The 16145-nt window shown below is 34.4% G+C and overlaps 1 protein-coding gene across 11 annotated transcripts in view; it reads right to left on the bottom strand.

Moving 5' to 3' along the window:
* Positions 1–771: 771 nt before the first annotated feature.
* Positions 772–16145, bottom strand: part of LOC136831504 (WD repeat and SOCS box-containing protein 1-like) — a 108994-nt gene continuing 93620 nt past the window's right edge. For all 11 annotated transcript variants that reach the window (XM_067092032.1, XM_067092027.1, XM_067092033.1 and 8 more), the window contains 7 exons: positions 8998–9224; positions 8425–8534; positions 5999–6121; positions 4483–4633; positions 4188–4323; positions 3517–3639; positions 772–2809 (listed from right to left, as the gene is read on the bottom strand). In XM_067092032.1, the coding sequence (XP_066948133.1) occupies positions 2644–2809; positions 3517–3639; positions 4188–4323; positions 4483–4633; positions 5999–6121; positions 8425–8534; positions 8998–9224 (1036 nt within the window). In that variant the 3' untranslated portion in view covers positions 772–2643. The remainder of the gene's footprint in view (positions 2810–3516; positions 3640–4187; positions 4324–4482; positions 4634–5998; positions 6122–8424; positions 8535–8997; positions 9225–16145) is intronic.

Raw genomic sequence — 16145 nt, 5'->3', positions numbered from 1 at the left:
ACTGTACAAGACAATAGAAAGTTAACTGGTATATCCATGTAAATGGAAAAATCTGGCGTTAATACGATCACAGTGGATCTACAGTGCTGGTTATGTGAAGACTGGATTTTTTTTTTATAGCAAGAGATTTAAATGATTTTGTACAACTTGTGAGCTTGTTCCATATGATTGGGTTCATCTTCTGAATAATAATAATAATAATAATAATAATAATAATAATAATAATAATAATAATCTGTTGATCAGTCAACATTGGTTCAAACAATAAACAAAAATTTCTTTCAGTTTTCTTCTGAAGATTGAAAGAGAAACTTTCAGGTCCTAACTGTGACCCTTTTTCAAGAGATGTGAAGGTAGTCAGGCTGGTTGAGAAGATTGCTGGGCCTTGAACCAGCCTGACTACCTTCACATCTCTTGAAAAAGGGTCACAGTTAGGACCTGAAAGTACTCGAGATTAAAGTAATATGTAAATATTTACAAGTAAACAAGTTATACACAGGAATCTTGTGGGTTTCTCTTTCCATTATTGTTTTTATATAAAGCAACTGTATTACCAGTGCTAGACTAAAGTAGAAGACAGTATCTCTTCGTTTCATCTCTCTTCATTTCATCTTAGAGGTTAAAATTTTATTATCTCTTCATTTCCATCTTTCCATTTCCTTGTCCTAAAGTACCTCAACATTAGACATACCATAAAGACATGACTCTAATAAACCCACTATTGACATACAAATTTCTGTAATGCAAATTGTAGGATTAAGAAACTACAAATATGGACTGACATTTATTACAAAAACTAAACTGTACAATGGACTTAGTAAGAATATATCAATGCTATTTCTTTACACTAGTTAATACATTTAAGCAGGAACATTAGCAATCTTTTAATATAAATATTCTTCCATCAAACAACAGTAGTTAATTTCCTTACACTATTTGGAAACAATTTCACTTTTAAAACCCCAAGATGAAATATTACTCATCTGCATATAAACCAAATTAACTAAAACAGGCAAGTTCAAACTTTTGTAGTCATGTCATCCTAGCAGCTTTATAGAGGCTACAGAAATATTTGGAAACCAATCGGGAAAATTTGTTTGAATCAGGAACACTTCAATTGTTGGACAATCAAAAAAAATCACTGTTCATTGTGCTGTATAAGGCAACTAACTTCTTTGAGATATGTTTTTTTTTTTAGGTAAATATAGTTTGTATTTAAAGGTTACTAATGCTACATAACGTAGTTAAAGAATATAACTTAGAAATAATTAAAATTACTGACAAATTACATTTCCCAAAACACCAGTTTCCTGATTCATTACAGACAGATTGTATTAACTGTTCCTATCATATGACAGAAAACTAATGTGGGAGATTTCTTTTCCAACGAGATTACAGCTGTGTACAATTTAAAATGCCAAACACTACACAAATGATAAAACCGGTAAATTTAGTACTTTTTCTTTTCTAGGGACTGAAAAATTTTAATTTTCATTATTTTTTACACTTACAGATAGTGAAATACAATGTCACATCCTGAGCCTCTCCAAAAGCAGTTGTTTTCCCCTTTAAGTCTTATGAAAATTAAGAATTCCTGTAACTTTAAATCAAATCCAAGCAGTTACCACCTGGTTAGTCTTGAAAGGAATATCATTCTAAATTCATGATTATTACATTCATAAGGCTTATTCTCTTTCACTGACAGCAGTTGAAACTGCAGAAATAATACTGAATCTTTAAAAAATGTAAGGAAAAGCTTCCATTGTAAACTACATTCTGCACAGCATGATTAATACTGTTGCTGAAGAAGAGAAAAGCCCTAAAGAGTTTCAAGGTGTCTCGATGCAAGGCACAACGCTGCACTTACAAGGCTTCTAAATTCTGAAACTAACTTTGAAAATCTTCACACTAGCTACCACTATATACACAGACATTCATTAGACATTTATGACTCGTCTGACATAAAAAATAACAAGTGATTTTCCTCCTAAAAGGGGAATGTGAGCAAGTAATTTATGGCAAGTAATGGGATGAGAAATCTCATATTTGTGAAATGAAAAAATGAAAAATGTATGACAAATTCAATGAGTAATCAGTCATTGTGAATGAAATAGATGTAATATGCACCTCAGAAAGACCTAATATATACTTTTAAAATCTATAAATTACTCATAAGGAAATGGCAGTTGTATAACTTATTGCATTCACTTAATATGAATATATATTAAATCCTACTGATTAATGATAACTTAAATCTACTGAACTATAAAAAATTAGAGCAGCACAAAAAGTTGCTTTTTTCAGAAAAATAATAATAGTAAATCCTGGAAACTTCAACTTCCAATTGTACAGCAAAATAACTTCTGATGTTTGGTAAAGGAAATATCCATATGCACAAACTATTCATGTGAGGGCAGTACTGTATTAAAAATTTCTGCTATTCAACTAGAGAAAATCCTCTAGTTTGTCATAATTTTCTTAATCAACTAACAAATGTCTAGCCTGTAAATTTTTCAGACATCCAACGGCTATTTTACTGTCTTAGGAACTTACAAAAAGTTTACAGAATAAATTAGGCATAACCTACTAAAATTTAAGTCACTTTTGATAAATACAAAAATGCTTGGCAGATATGAAAAACATTCACCAATGCTTGTACTGAAGATAAGGTTTTAAAGTGTGAGGCAACAGGAGGTCCTCCCGTTTTGTGATATCTCCCAGTGATCTTCGGATGGACATTCTTGAAAGGTGGAGCAATGAAGGAACTAATGCTGGTGCCAAGAAGAAGAGTACACTCCCCGATGAATGGCTGAAATAGAGAAAATTACTCATAAGCATTGGAAATACAAAGGCATATGCTGGACATACAGAGACAACTTATACAATTCATCTAGCCACTGTTCCTTAATTAAGGAGAGTTTAATCATTTGTGTGCTCTAAAGTATACCTTAGTTTTACCAGACCACAGAGCTGATTAACAGCTCTCCTAGGGCTGGCCCGAAGGATTAGACTTATTTTGCGTGGCTAAGAACCAATTGGTTACTTAGCAACGGGACCTACAGCTTATTGTGGAATCTGAACCACATTATAGCAAGAAATGAATTTCTATCACCAGAAATAAATTCCTCTACCTCTTCATCAGCCGGCAGGGGAATTGAACTCCGGCCCAGCGAGTGCCAGTCCACAGCTATACCGACTCACCCAACGAAGAGCTATTTTTGTGTGCTCTAAATACTGTAATTTGGACTTTGTAGAAGGAAAATCAGTGTGGGAGCTTCTTGCCATTTCTGGTATACCTGTCACTCTTATTCCACTTGGTGAAACGTAACCTCTAAATGTCAGTTATCTAACCTAAATTCAACAACGATATCAAACACAGCATTTGTGGCACTTCCTTGAGAAGCCAGAGATGTCTGGCATAAAATAAAATAGCAACATGTAATTTGCTTTAGTTATTAAATCCATCAGATTAGTTTGCTTAATTTAAAATTGGCCAAAATACTTCTTGAAACTTACCCCACAGCTACTGCTCCTCCAACAGGGGAATAGCAACAGTTCAACATTGAAGTTCCTTCTAAAGCAGCTCCCATGCACTCTGGTTCATCATCTTCACATGTCAGGTTCCAAAACCGTAAGAATCTGAAAATTTAAACGCATTATATGTAATAAGCAGCAGAATCGGTGGAATAATGAGTCAGACAATAGCAAATTAAAACTAACCTATCGTTTAATTCTAGCATTCATTTAAAAAAAGAATGCCACATTGAAGTAATGATTATCCTGTCTTCAACTTTGTCACACACTGCTGAAATGTGGGTATTTGATAATTTAAGTGACCCTATCCCAGACTGCAGAACACCCACCACAAACAAGTCATAGGCGACTCTCCATTTTTCAACAACAGGTATTAAGTTAAAGGAGAAACATCTTCAAAATATTGTTAGTTAAAATCTCCAGTTTATCCAATTGAATTTCTGAGCAATAAAGGCCAAGTATATTAAACAAAACCATTGCATTGGCCCTCAGAGCTTTAGCTTTAACACTGTTAAGTGTTATTAGTAATTTTACAACTCACTAAATTCATAAAGTAATGGCAAAAAGTAAGTTGGAAATGCATGTGGATACCTACTACCTATAAACCTGTTTTTTTTTACTTTCCTTTCAAACAAACAATTTTTTTTACATACCCATCACTACAGACAGTTGCTACATGGCAGCCATTTGGAGAAAATGTCACACCTTTCACAACGGAATTATTTTCTCCTGACATATAAATTACTCCAGGAGGTGGGTTCATGTGGTTCAGCACTCGAAGCTGTTCACCTGTAATCAAGTAAATAAGGTTTGATGTAAAACACTGCACAAAGTTACACTGCTACAATTACTGCACTTTTTTTTTTTTTTTTTTTTTTTAATAAGGGCAAAAAGCTGGTATTGCACTACCGTACAGTATTGGTATACATGCAATATGTATATGCTAACCTGTGTGTGTATCCCAAATGATAACCCTCGTATCACCAGATGCAGTTGCCAGCATAGCACCATCGGGAGAAAAGGCACAAGAAAGGACATTATTATAATGACCAGAAAATCTCTTTGCTAAGTGGTATGACTCCATGTCCCAGAGCAGCACCTGAAAGTAAATCATCATACATCAAACAAATTTCCTCAGTCAGTACTTGTATGATAATAAAAATATGTAACATCATTTGCACTTGAATTCCTAATGTAATTTTTTATTTTTCAATGATGTGCTTGTAATCCCCTTGTACTGAGGTACTCGCCTCTGATCAACGTCCCGATCTTCTATTTTGCCATTACCCTTTACAAATTCAAAACACATTGTACTGTATATAAAAAACAATTATAAAAAAAACATATGTAAAAAAGCTCAATTATGAGGCCATCAAACAATGACCTCGGTATGTACCAACTTCAGTACTCCCAAATTTACACACTATAATTTTCAGCCTTGCTACTAAATCATCAAAGAGCGCTTACACTGCATGATACATTCTAAATTCAAACAAGCTGCTTCATTTTTTACCTTGCTCCATCTTCAGTTTTATTTTAAAAACAAATCCATTAGGCAAGGCCCTTGAGAATCTAGCTGTGCGAATAAATAGTCTTGTTATACTACAGTAGTTCATGTTGATAATATACAGTTGCTGCTTTGGTTAGGCAAGGTGCAATGGGTTTTCATTAGTATTTTATTCTTACAAACCCAATAAATTATGGGCACAGTTTATTAGATTCTAATTGGTAATTTAATCAGATCACAGAGTCAAAGATCGATTGAAATAACAGGCATTCATACAATACTGAATGAATGAATGGTTTCACAACAGTAATCAGTGCTAATAAAGTCGATTTGCCAAGTCTAAAAAAGCCTACAGTACTTAAAAAACAACATTCAAATGTTCATACACCACCACAGTGGAGACTGCATATTTTTGTGAAGCCAAGTACTCATTCAGTTTTATATGAATGCCCATTATACCAATCAATCTTTGTCTCTATGTTCTGGGTAAATTACCAGTTATAATCTAAAATATTGTGTATCGGTATCCATAGTTTTGGTGTTTTGTAGATTGCAATACCAATGAAAACCCATTGCATCTTGCTTAACCCAAGATACAACTGTATACTATCAATATGAACTACAGCACTTTAACAATCTAACCTAGCAGAAATTAATGTAGATACTGTGTTAAGAGAAAATACTAGGGAAAGATGAAAATATTACTTATTGGAGTAACAGTTATTTTGTTCCAGCTTTTCTGATAGCACATATGTGACCCTTTCAGTTAATTAACGAGTCACCAGACTGCTTAATCATTCCTTTTTGCATCATTCTTTTAATGCACCATTTTCTTATTTTTCTTTCCCATTTAATCAATGTACAGTATACCACACTTACCTTACCTACATCACTGTCATAACTACACATTATATAAAATTCTATTAAAAAACTCTTACAGTTAAAAAACATTTTTACCTTCTGTTTGTCACCAGTTGAACACAGAAACTTCCCATCTGGTGACCAGCACAAACCTCGAACAGGACCAATGTGTTCACGTAACGTCTTGAACATGTTTCCATCGTCGCACATGTCCCACACCTGCAATGGAGAAAGTAAAAAAATTATTTTCTACTCTGGCACACACTGATTAATTAGGTTTTCAAAATCATGTTAGATGGTACAGTACTAATTAGTTTTTAATAATTCAGTAATCTTTTAAAATTTCATAATTTTGATGGGTTGACTGCTATAGGTGAATAAAAAACTAGTTGGTAATGACAGATTTCCAAGTAAAAACAAATTTTAATAAAAATCTTTCACATCCAAAAAAATGCTGAATAAAAACATACACACAAACAATCTCTGATCCACACTAGTTTGTAGCACAGCAGTGTCAGCTGCTATGGGAAATTTTACATTTTTTCCTAGCCAAAAGGAAACGGGAGAGAGCCCCTGATGTCTAGCTTTTGAATTTATTACCCTATAGAGTCAAAACCACAAGTCTAAAGTCTGATGGATGTCAATGAATTTTTACGTCAAATACAACACATGAAATATCTGACTTGGATACACTATTTTTGGATTTTATGAACTAAATTTTCTCATTACTGTAATTAATAGTTATATTTACAAACTGATTACATGAACATGAAACGCAAATTGATTTTGATATACTATTTTCTGAAAAAGAAAACACAAGCAAATTACAACCACAAACATACAGTACAGAGCCATGGAACGGATTCGAAACAAGGCACAATTGTTCCAGGCAGTCAGCTCAGTCCAACGCGAAGACCTGTCAAGGGAAGGGCAGTCAGTGCAAGCGTGGGACTACACCCACATCCACTTCACATTTTCCTTAAGTACATGACAAATAACTAAACTATACCCCTTGATAACTGGTGTGACATTATCATCCCAAGTTAGGTTGAAAATAAACTGAATCTGACTAATAGGCATACTGTTGCATGTACAGGATTACAAAAGTGGAGCAAAATCAATCAACAGCACTGCAGAGTTCCTAATAGGCTGTAACCTCTGCTAACAATTGAAGATACAGTAAAAAAAAAAAATTAACTAAGCATGAAAGAATTCATGCACTAATAATAGCATTACTGTATACTGTATTTTGTTGTAATTCACCATACAATTAGTGCCCGAGAACAAAAATGATTTGTGAGGAGAATTTTTAATTATTGCTGTAAGTGTTAATTTCATAAGTTTTGCTGCAGGATGGTGAAAGCAAGTCTTAATGGCTTTACACTAAGTGCATTCACTGAGTGCATTATGTGCATCTTGAAAGTAAATATGAGCATGGGCCAAAGGAAATACAAGTCAGAATGAAGCCTAGGCAAATGACCACTATGTATCATTTTCACAATTTTTGTTTTTATTTACACAAAAGTAAACCTTTATTTTTTATTTACATAAAATAAACAAAAAAACTTATGACTGTTAACTGTATTTGCCAATTTGTTCTCTGGTGCAACAGAGCTAAATTCAAGTGTGCACAGGGTCCTCTTAAAAATTCAGTATTTTGCTCACATGAACTTATGAATATATTTTACCAATAATTCAACTAGAAATTTTCAAATTAGGCCAAGTGTACGTATGCTTATATATATAAGCATACCTCAACATTTAACACAGTTATTCACTGCTTGTTTAAACAATTTTATAAGCCAACATTTCCTATGGAGTTTACATTCCACAATTCAATATTTTATAAGCTGTCACATGCTACATAATACAAGCTGTAAATTCTCTTACATTTTATATTTATTATGCTGGGTTACAGAAATATTTTCCATGACTGACAATCATACCCAAGTACTGTACATTAATTAAAGATATACACTATTTAAGTTCTAAGAAGGAAACCATTCTCTTGTCACCCTGCTCATGTCCATCGGATAAAAACTACATAAATGAGCCTCTATGGGCCTCCTAAGCTAATCAACTTAGCATGCCTATACAGTATTTGGAAAATAATTTATATACCGTATTTTGTACAGCACTACTTGTGTAAACTGCAGTACATATTTTAGCTTTTCTTAATATGAAAATTCATTTGAATCCAAATGATCAGTTTAACTTCAACCTACGCTCACTTTGAAAACGCACCGCCAATAAATTTAAGCTATAACAAATTACATAGACTTTATCAAGATGGCAGATATTTAAAGAAAATTGCCACATATAATTTATAATCTTAATCAAACTGTCAGCAAACATTCCAACATGCTCAACATCACAGTCAATTTAAAACCTGTTATTTCAGAGTACTCTAATATGCCTAATTTATGTAACAAACTGACTTTTCTTCATGAACTAAAATGCTGGCAGAAGCTTTTATAAAAATTTAAAAATAAAAAAAAGGGGACAATTAATTATGAGCTAACCTTGATGGTGGAGTCCTTGGAGGCGGAAACCAGTCGTAAAGATCCATCTGGAGCAAATGCTAATGCTGTGACTGGTTGTACATGATCTGTCAACTCGAGCAGAAGTTTCCCTGAAAGAGATCATTTTATGTCACTAATCAAATTGATCTTCCACATGCCAAAGAGAGAGGAAAAGAACATGTAGCTATATTTCACAGTAAATCGCAAACTACTTGGTTATAAGATGGTTTACTGTCAACGAAACCTTTACTTTCAGTACAATTTTTCTTGTTATAAGAAGGCTAATACTATAAACCCCTTTGGTTACTGCTTCAATAACTTGAATGGCAAGCAGGTAGTTTCTTAAAACATATGATTTTTATGATACAATAAATTTTTTTAGGTACTTATCCTCTATCATTAGCTGCAGATAAAGCTAATGATAGAGGGTAAGTTTTGCCTCAAAAATAATGATTTTTATAAATTCAATTTTTTAGGTACTTATATCTATCATTGAGATTTGTCTGCACCTACTGATAGAGGGTAAGTTTCATCTCAAAATATTTTTTTTAGGGGTGCAAAAGGGCTACATACCAGTATAAGGGTCCCAAATCCTGATTCTTCCATTGCTGTGTCCTGTGGCAAGTATGAGATCCTTTGAAAAGTCAAAGCGTGTCCAGTACTCTCGTTTTACAGGTACAAGGTCCTCTTCAGGCGTGCCTGTACCAAATGCTAAACTTGTCACAGTGAATCCTGCGTCAATGCTAATTTTTTCCGTGAAGAGTTCATATCCGTCTGCGTCCTGGCTGTCATCAGATTGCCTGAAAAATTGAAAAAATACAAAATGAGTAAACAAGAGTACAGTAAAATAGTCTCACAAAATACTCTGTAATTCCATTGACAGCACTGGGCTGTATATACACATCCAGCTGCAAGTATTAATATAAAATCTGAACAAAATGCTGGAATCCAAGCAGCCCAAAAGTAAATCCCAAATGCTACATCTCTGAAAAGTAATTTGAGATTCCAGCCAGATCCCAACAATACTGCACTTGCGTACAGTATATATTTTATAGTCGTGGTACCAAAATGATACAGTCTGCCTTTCAAATACTGCCATTATTAATTTCAATCATTTGAAGATAGTATACATCAACTGACAGTTACTTTATTTTATTCAATACAGTATACATCAACTGACAGTTACTTTATTTTATTCAAGGCAGTATTTCAATACATACTTATGAACATTCAGATATGATTTTCCCAAGTTTAAAATGCAATAGCTCAAGTTATGTTTAATACTTCTACAGCTCTCTCTCTCTCTCTCTCTCTCTCTCTCTCTCTCTCTCTCTCTCTCTCTCTCTCTCTCTCTCTCTCTCTCTCTCTCTCTCTCTCTCTCTCTCTCTCTCACACGAAACTTGAGTAAAACTAAAGAACATTACCAATATTACAAGGGAACAACAATAAGAGAGACCTCCAATTAATACCTCATTCAAAAACCAGCAAATCCTTAAAACACTGCTAACAGAATACAAGAGTTTGGGATATACACACTTGAAATACAGACTGATAAAGTAGGATGAACACTACAAAGCCGTTAAGTTTCATGCAAGTACATATTCAACAACTGATTACAGGGTATTTTATGATAGGATAAATACAGACTCACTCGGTTGAAGTTTTCACATCTCCTACAGTAAAAACAACAGGATCTCAAAAAATCAACAAACTTATCTGAAACCACATTCTATTAGGATTACTGTAATGGACAAACAACAGATGGTCAAGAGGGACCCACAAGCTTTCATGGTTACCCTTGTTTGGGCCATTGTTTGGTACATGCCCACTGGGGGTACCATAATTTTATAATATGGCAAAATCAAGACAGAAAAAAATTATTTTTGTTTAATCAACAAGCATGGAAAATATCAATGTTTTGCTTAATAAAAGTGCCTTAAAAAATCTGGCTACAGAATTTTTGGCATGTAAATTCTTGGCCAGTATAAATATACCCCAACCGAGAGGTTCAAAGTAATCTCCAATAATTTTGATAATACTAATTTCCTTTCAACAAAAAGACCTATGAAGACAAGGCCAAACATCAGGCTTGAAAAAAAAAAAAAAAAAAAACAACAAACCCTGTACTTACATCTCCAACCACACTAGAGGCAAACTATCCAGTCGACGAAAAGCGTGCAAAGATGTACGTGACAACAATTACTACAATAATTATAACATGGCTACAATACAGAGAAACAACTCTTTCTACGCAGTTTACGCTATAAGGTCACTTTAGTAACCTCATGCTATTCAACCAAGTGCGAATATATAGTAAGAAATGTCCACAAGCTACAGGATATCCTGTCAAGACTAGACATTGTAAGTTAAAAATAATTATTTGACGTTTTATGCTGGGAATTATTTAAGGTTCATGACATTAAATCTATATTTCATGGGCAAAATTATACTACGGAAATCTTTACAAAACATTACAAAGTCTTAAATTAACTTTACAAGCTGGTACACCGTAACTGGAGAAGATCAGAAGACTGACAGTAATGAACATTCAATTTCTACGTTATTATACGTTCAATTACTACATTAAATGTGAATATTCCCAGCTCAATTCCTCTGAAACCAGACACTGCAATACCATGCCTGATAAATAACAACAGATATTTTAATTGCAAAAACTTACATAATTTATCACAGGTAGCAAAGCACACAAACTTTTCAAGTTTACCTTCTCCACTTGTTTAATCACTGAAAAATTTTAAACAATATGTACCCCCTTGTACTACAAAACAAATACAACACTCTATGAAATAATATCGATAGTTAAGGACTGCTTGTACACAACAGGTTTAACTTGTCTTCTAAAGAACTACAAAGTGCGCTACAAGAAATAACAGCAAATGTGTTTTTAACCCTTTACGCAGTGTGCATGCTCGTAATAAAGTGAAATCTCTTACACTATTCCAAAACTACCAAGCAGAACAAAGTCCATAAAAGTTCTGAACTCAAAATTTATAAATATTTTATATCTAAACGATAAACTTAAATTTATTGTAAAATGAAAGTCCCATTACAACAAAAATAAATGATCACAGGTCTTCAAACAACCCAGTACATTTACATACATGCCACCATTTCGCATACGCTGTGCAATATGAACCTTCTTTGAAGACAGATGAAGTAGCTAAAGGCTATCCTATACTAAATAATATGGACCTATATTACTGTTAGGTTCAAATGATTTATGGTCCACTTTGGTCAAAGGGTGTTTATGACTGAAGTACCAGATGATATAATACATCTAACTGATATCAGCAATACTAGATACTAGGCTGTTTCATACCGCGGAGGTTTCCTGCAGAAGGGGAAGGGTGGCTAGAACATCTTTGATTCAACAGTTAGATTCTAGATGACGAATGTGGCAGTGGTTCATTTTTTTCTCTGGGAATAGGAGTGTGTTCTCCTCATGTAAGTTATGCAAGGACCTTACGTAGCAATCAAACAGGATCGGCAGGTTCCAGATTCATCTTCGGAGATATTTGCAATTATGCAAGAGCTCGAGCCCATCTCCATGAGTCACACATATCAGGCGGAGAGAAGAACAAGGAGTGTAACGTTACGTTTGTCATGTGAGCATGTGAAAGCACACTGCCTCTCTCTCTCTCTCTCTCTCTCTCTCTCTCTCTCTCTCTCTCTCTCTCTCTCTCTCTCTCTCTCTCTCTCTCTCTCTCTCGATTGGTTTTTAAATACAACACGAGTGCCGTTCCCTGAAACTAAGTTCTTTACATAAACAGATAAGATACCCAGCGCCTCGCCCAAACCCGGATTATTTCACTTCTCTTAACCTATCCGTTTCATTCCTTCCTGTTTCAACAACGACTGTTTCTTAATTTGTAACAAAATTACTGGGATCACAAATCACATAGCCTATACATAAATATAATATACTGCTGTCATATATCTCCTTACGAGTGACGAGGACCTGGTTTAAGATTACAGGTGGGGCAACCAAATGCCCATTTGCTTCTGTTGTTGAGAGAGAGAGATTCTGTACTCAGTAGTCGAGCAGACTACATCCGCTAAGAACTGCCAAGGACAGGAAGGTGAACACTCGGGGCTACCCACATAAACGGGAGAGGCGTGTACTGTACATATAAAAATTACGTAGGAAACAACATTCTAAACCGGCCATGAAAGCTGATATACTCTTAACCTTAGTGATTACGTAACTGTTCAACCACAAGGTACAAAGACCCTCTTAACACACTGAATTCGAATATGAGATGTAGGCCCATGAAGTAATTCAGCGCTGAAAGGAAAATTGAGATTAAAGGAGGTTTGAAAGGTGCAACAGGAGGAAAACCTCGCAGCTGCACTATGAAGCAATTGTTAGGAGAGAGTGGAAAGTAACTTGCAAGAAAGAAGATATGAACGGGGGTATAGTAGAAAGAATGAATGGGGTTACAGCTAGGGCCCGAAGGGACGCCGCAAAAAACCTCAAGTAATGCCTACAGTGCACCGCTTATCAAATGGCCATGAACTACCACGAACACATTCTTTATGTAAACAAAACCATAAAACATTTCAACAACAGAAGGTTAAAACAAGTATTAAAGAAGAACCCTTTAGTTTGCAAGGCGATACGACCTAAGGAATCTTGGCAATTGCATCAGGCGTTGCCTTGAAAAAATGTTTTCTCGAAATTGCAAAGCCTGACCGATGCAGATTAAAGCCACGGCAACTATGCTTTCACTTCACCACTTTGTAGCTTATTTGTGTGCTACTGACACATGATTTAGTTTTAGCCTTTATTGTTGAAGACACCCGACTATCAAACTACTAATACAGCTTGAACCCACTAAAAATCTATGAGATTATCATCCAATCAAAAGAAAAAATGTGGTTTCTAAAAAAAAAAAAAAAAAAAAAGTGGTGTTTCTAAAATAATTCAATTTTATTCTCCCGAAAGATACCAACCTTCTCACTAGGCCTTACGAAAAATTCTCAGAAAGCCTCTTTCAGAACCTGTGTGTAATATGACATTACGCCTAATTATGAAATAAAAAAAATATTTATGACTGCCCCAAAACATGGAATTAAAGACTGTAATATGACATTGCCCCAAAATATCAAATAAAAAAAAGGTAAGTGATCTAGATGGCACACTTGGCACTGTCGTCTGCGTTTCCGTGTCACTCTCTCACCTACATTATGAAGTACTGAGAGAAAGAGGTGAAGGAAAGATTTCAATTAAGCACCTGATAAGTATTTGTGATACCAGGCAAATTATCTGTAAGTGAGAGAGACTTTTATAAGTACTAAGGACATATATATATATATATATATATATATATATATATATATATATATATATATATATATATATATATATATATATATATATATATTGTGCATGTGTGTGTAATTGTGATAGCCACAATTCTCTCTTAAAGTGACCAGTAGATTTCATATACAGTATATATATATATATATATATATATATATATATATATATATATATATATATATATATATATATATATATATATATATATATATATATACATACTGTATATAAATACATGCATACACACACTGAAGAACAACTGATTTCTGCAAAAATGGCTAAAAAACATGACAGTTCAGACTGAATACCGGCCTGATTTTACAGAAGAATTTACGCAACGTCGCTGTAGCTGATGGGCTCAAGTAATTACCATGAGCCCTAGTGTTAACAAACCCGGGGGAGAATGGCTAATTATTTTAAATGAATATTAACTATACATAATTACGTGCATGATAATCCCTACAGCAAACAAGCACAGAGTAATTTCAAGACTTCAAGAAGTGCAGACTCATGAAATCTCACTCGAATTGCAGCCACAAGAAACCCCCAGGATTCACCTTCTCTATACTGTACACTTCAACTTGCGGGCAACGACCCACGAATCCACGCTTGTGGGGGAAATCGATATCGTTGGTTAAATGTTACAATCGATAACGGTCTGTGCAGTGGAAGGAGCTTAAATTGGACGTTTAAGAATGGGTTTTAAATGTAAAATCTCAGATTATTATTACTGAAGAAACAAATGCACAGCTATGGATGTGTACATATATATTGAAAACAAGAGCTAAACGGAGAGTTTTCGAGAAACTGTACGATTCCATTTTTCGATTATATTCGTACGCATACGTAACTGTGGATTTGTTTCTCCGTTTTAAAACTCGTGCTACTATGAGTATTTAATTACTATTATTATTATTATTATTATTATTGTTGTTGTTGTTTATAGTCCAACCCGTTCTTGTGGAAAAAAGTATACAATTTTAATCCATAACTGTTTTAACAGAATGCCTTCAGATATAATTAAACCTATTCCATGGTCAGACCACAAAACTAACCTTACGTAATCAAGGTCAATGCCAACCACTTTCTCTGCTCGTGCATGCATGCATAGAGTCAACCTTGCGTCGGATTAATGCAAGTATCCTCTTATCCGAAAGGCCACACACGGCAAAGTGAAACCAAATCCTTGACAGTGGATTGTTTAAAGCTTACCGCTCACCAGTCCACCCCACGCTCCTGCAAATGGGTATGAGCAATCGCCTGCCGAATTCAAAATAAACGGGTGTGAGGTTGGCAACTTCACCCTACTTATTAAAGAGCCAGGAAGACTGTACCCTACAGGCACCAGCCTTTGCAAAGCGGAAAAAGATGCATGGTGGCGTGAAAAATACGGAAATTGCAAGTGTGTGTAAAGCAAGGCTAAAGTGGTTGGTGTACTTGAATTCTCACCAAGACTAACTATATATATATATATATATATATATATATATATATATATATATATATATATATATATATATATATATATATATATATATATATATATATATATATATATATATATATATATATATATATGGCATAACCAATCAATGACGTCATACAAAGCTTTAATAGTTGAGTAACGAGAGTTACGTAAGAAATATGCTGTCAGAGTAGTCCCTCTATGCTACACTAAACTTTCCTTGAATTCTGCTTTAATGATCACAAACAAAATCGAAATCTATAAAGCAGTCTCATGAAGGATATTGCACTGCGATAATGAACATTGTAACCATCGTCTGTATCACTTTCTTAACCGTAGCATCATGAACAAAATACCTTCCAAAACAGGGATTTCACAAACAGGATTTAGGTAAGACATCCATAAAAAATTGACTGTTACTATACAGTATGAAACATATGAGGCTACTTTTGGGTTCCCAATTTAAAAAGTTACTACAGTTAATACCCACAACTGCAAACGGCAACAAAATTAAGACTTAACCGTTCTTCTTCTAAAATTGAGGATGGTTACACGAGAGAGAGAGAGAGAGAGAGAGAGAGAGAGAGAGAGAGAGAGAGAGAGAGAGAGAGAGAGAGAGAGAGAAATTCCCAATGCAGTCACAAACAACTTGTAATCCAAACAAGATTAATCTGAAAAACAAGTGAAGGTCAAGAAAACACAATTCAGTATCAGACAGGGCCAATAGCAACAAATCGTAGCAGTACAAGTCAGAGACATTCAAAAATAGCATTCACATATTTTTTTCGACGTACTACTTTGCCAAGTACCTGAATTGCCGCACTCTATAAACTTTAGGAAATTACGGTAAAATACGATGAGTAACAGTTAAGTGCCAGTATTCCTCAGAATAGCAATACCGAGATACTGTAT

Source organism: Macrobrachium rosenbergii, chromosome 48 (assembly GCF_040412425.1).
Source record: "Macrobrachium rosenbergii isolate ZJJX-2024 chromosome 48, ASM4041242v1, whole genome shotgun sequence".
Lineage (NCBI taxonomy): Eukaryota > Metazoa > Arthropoda > Malacostraca > Decapoda > Palaemonidae > Macrobrachium > Macrobrachium rosenbergii.
This window is presented reverse-complemented; position numbering and strand designations above follow the sequence as displayed.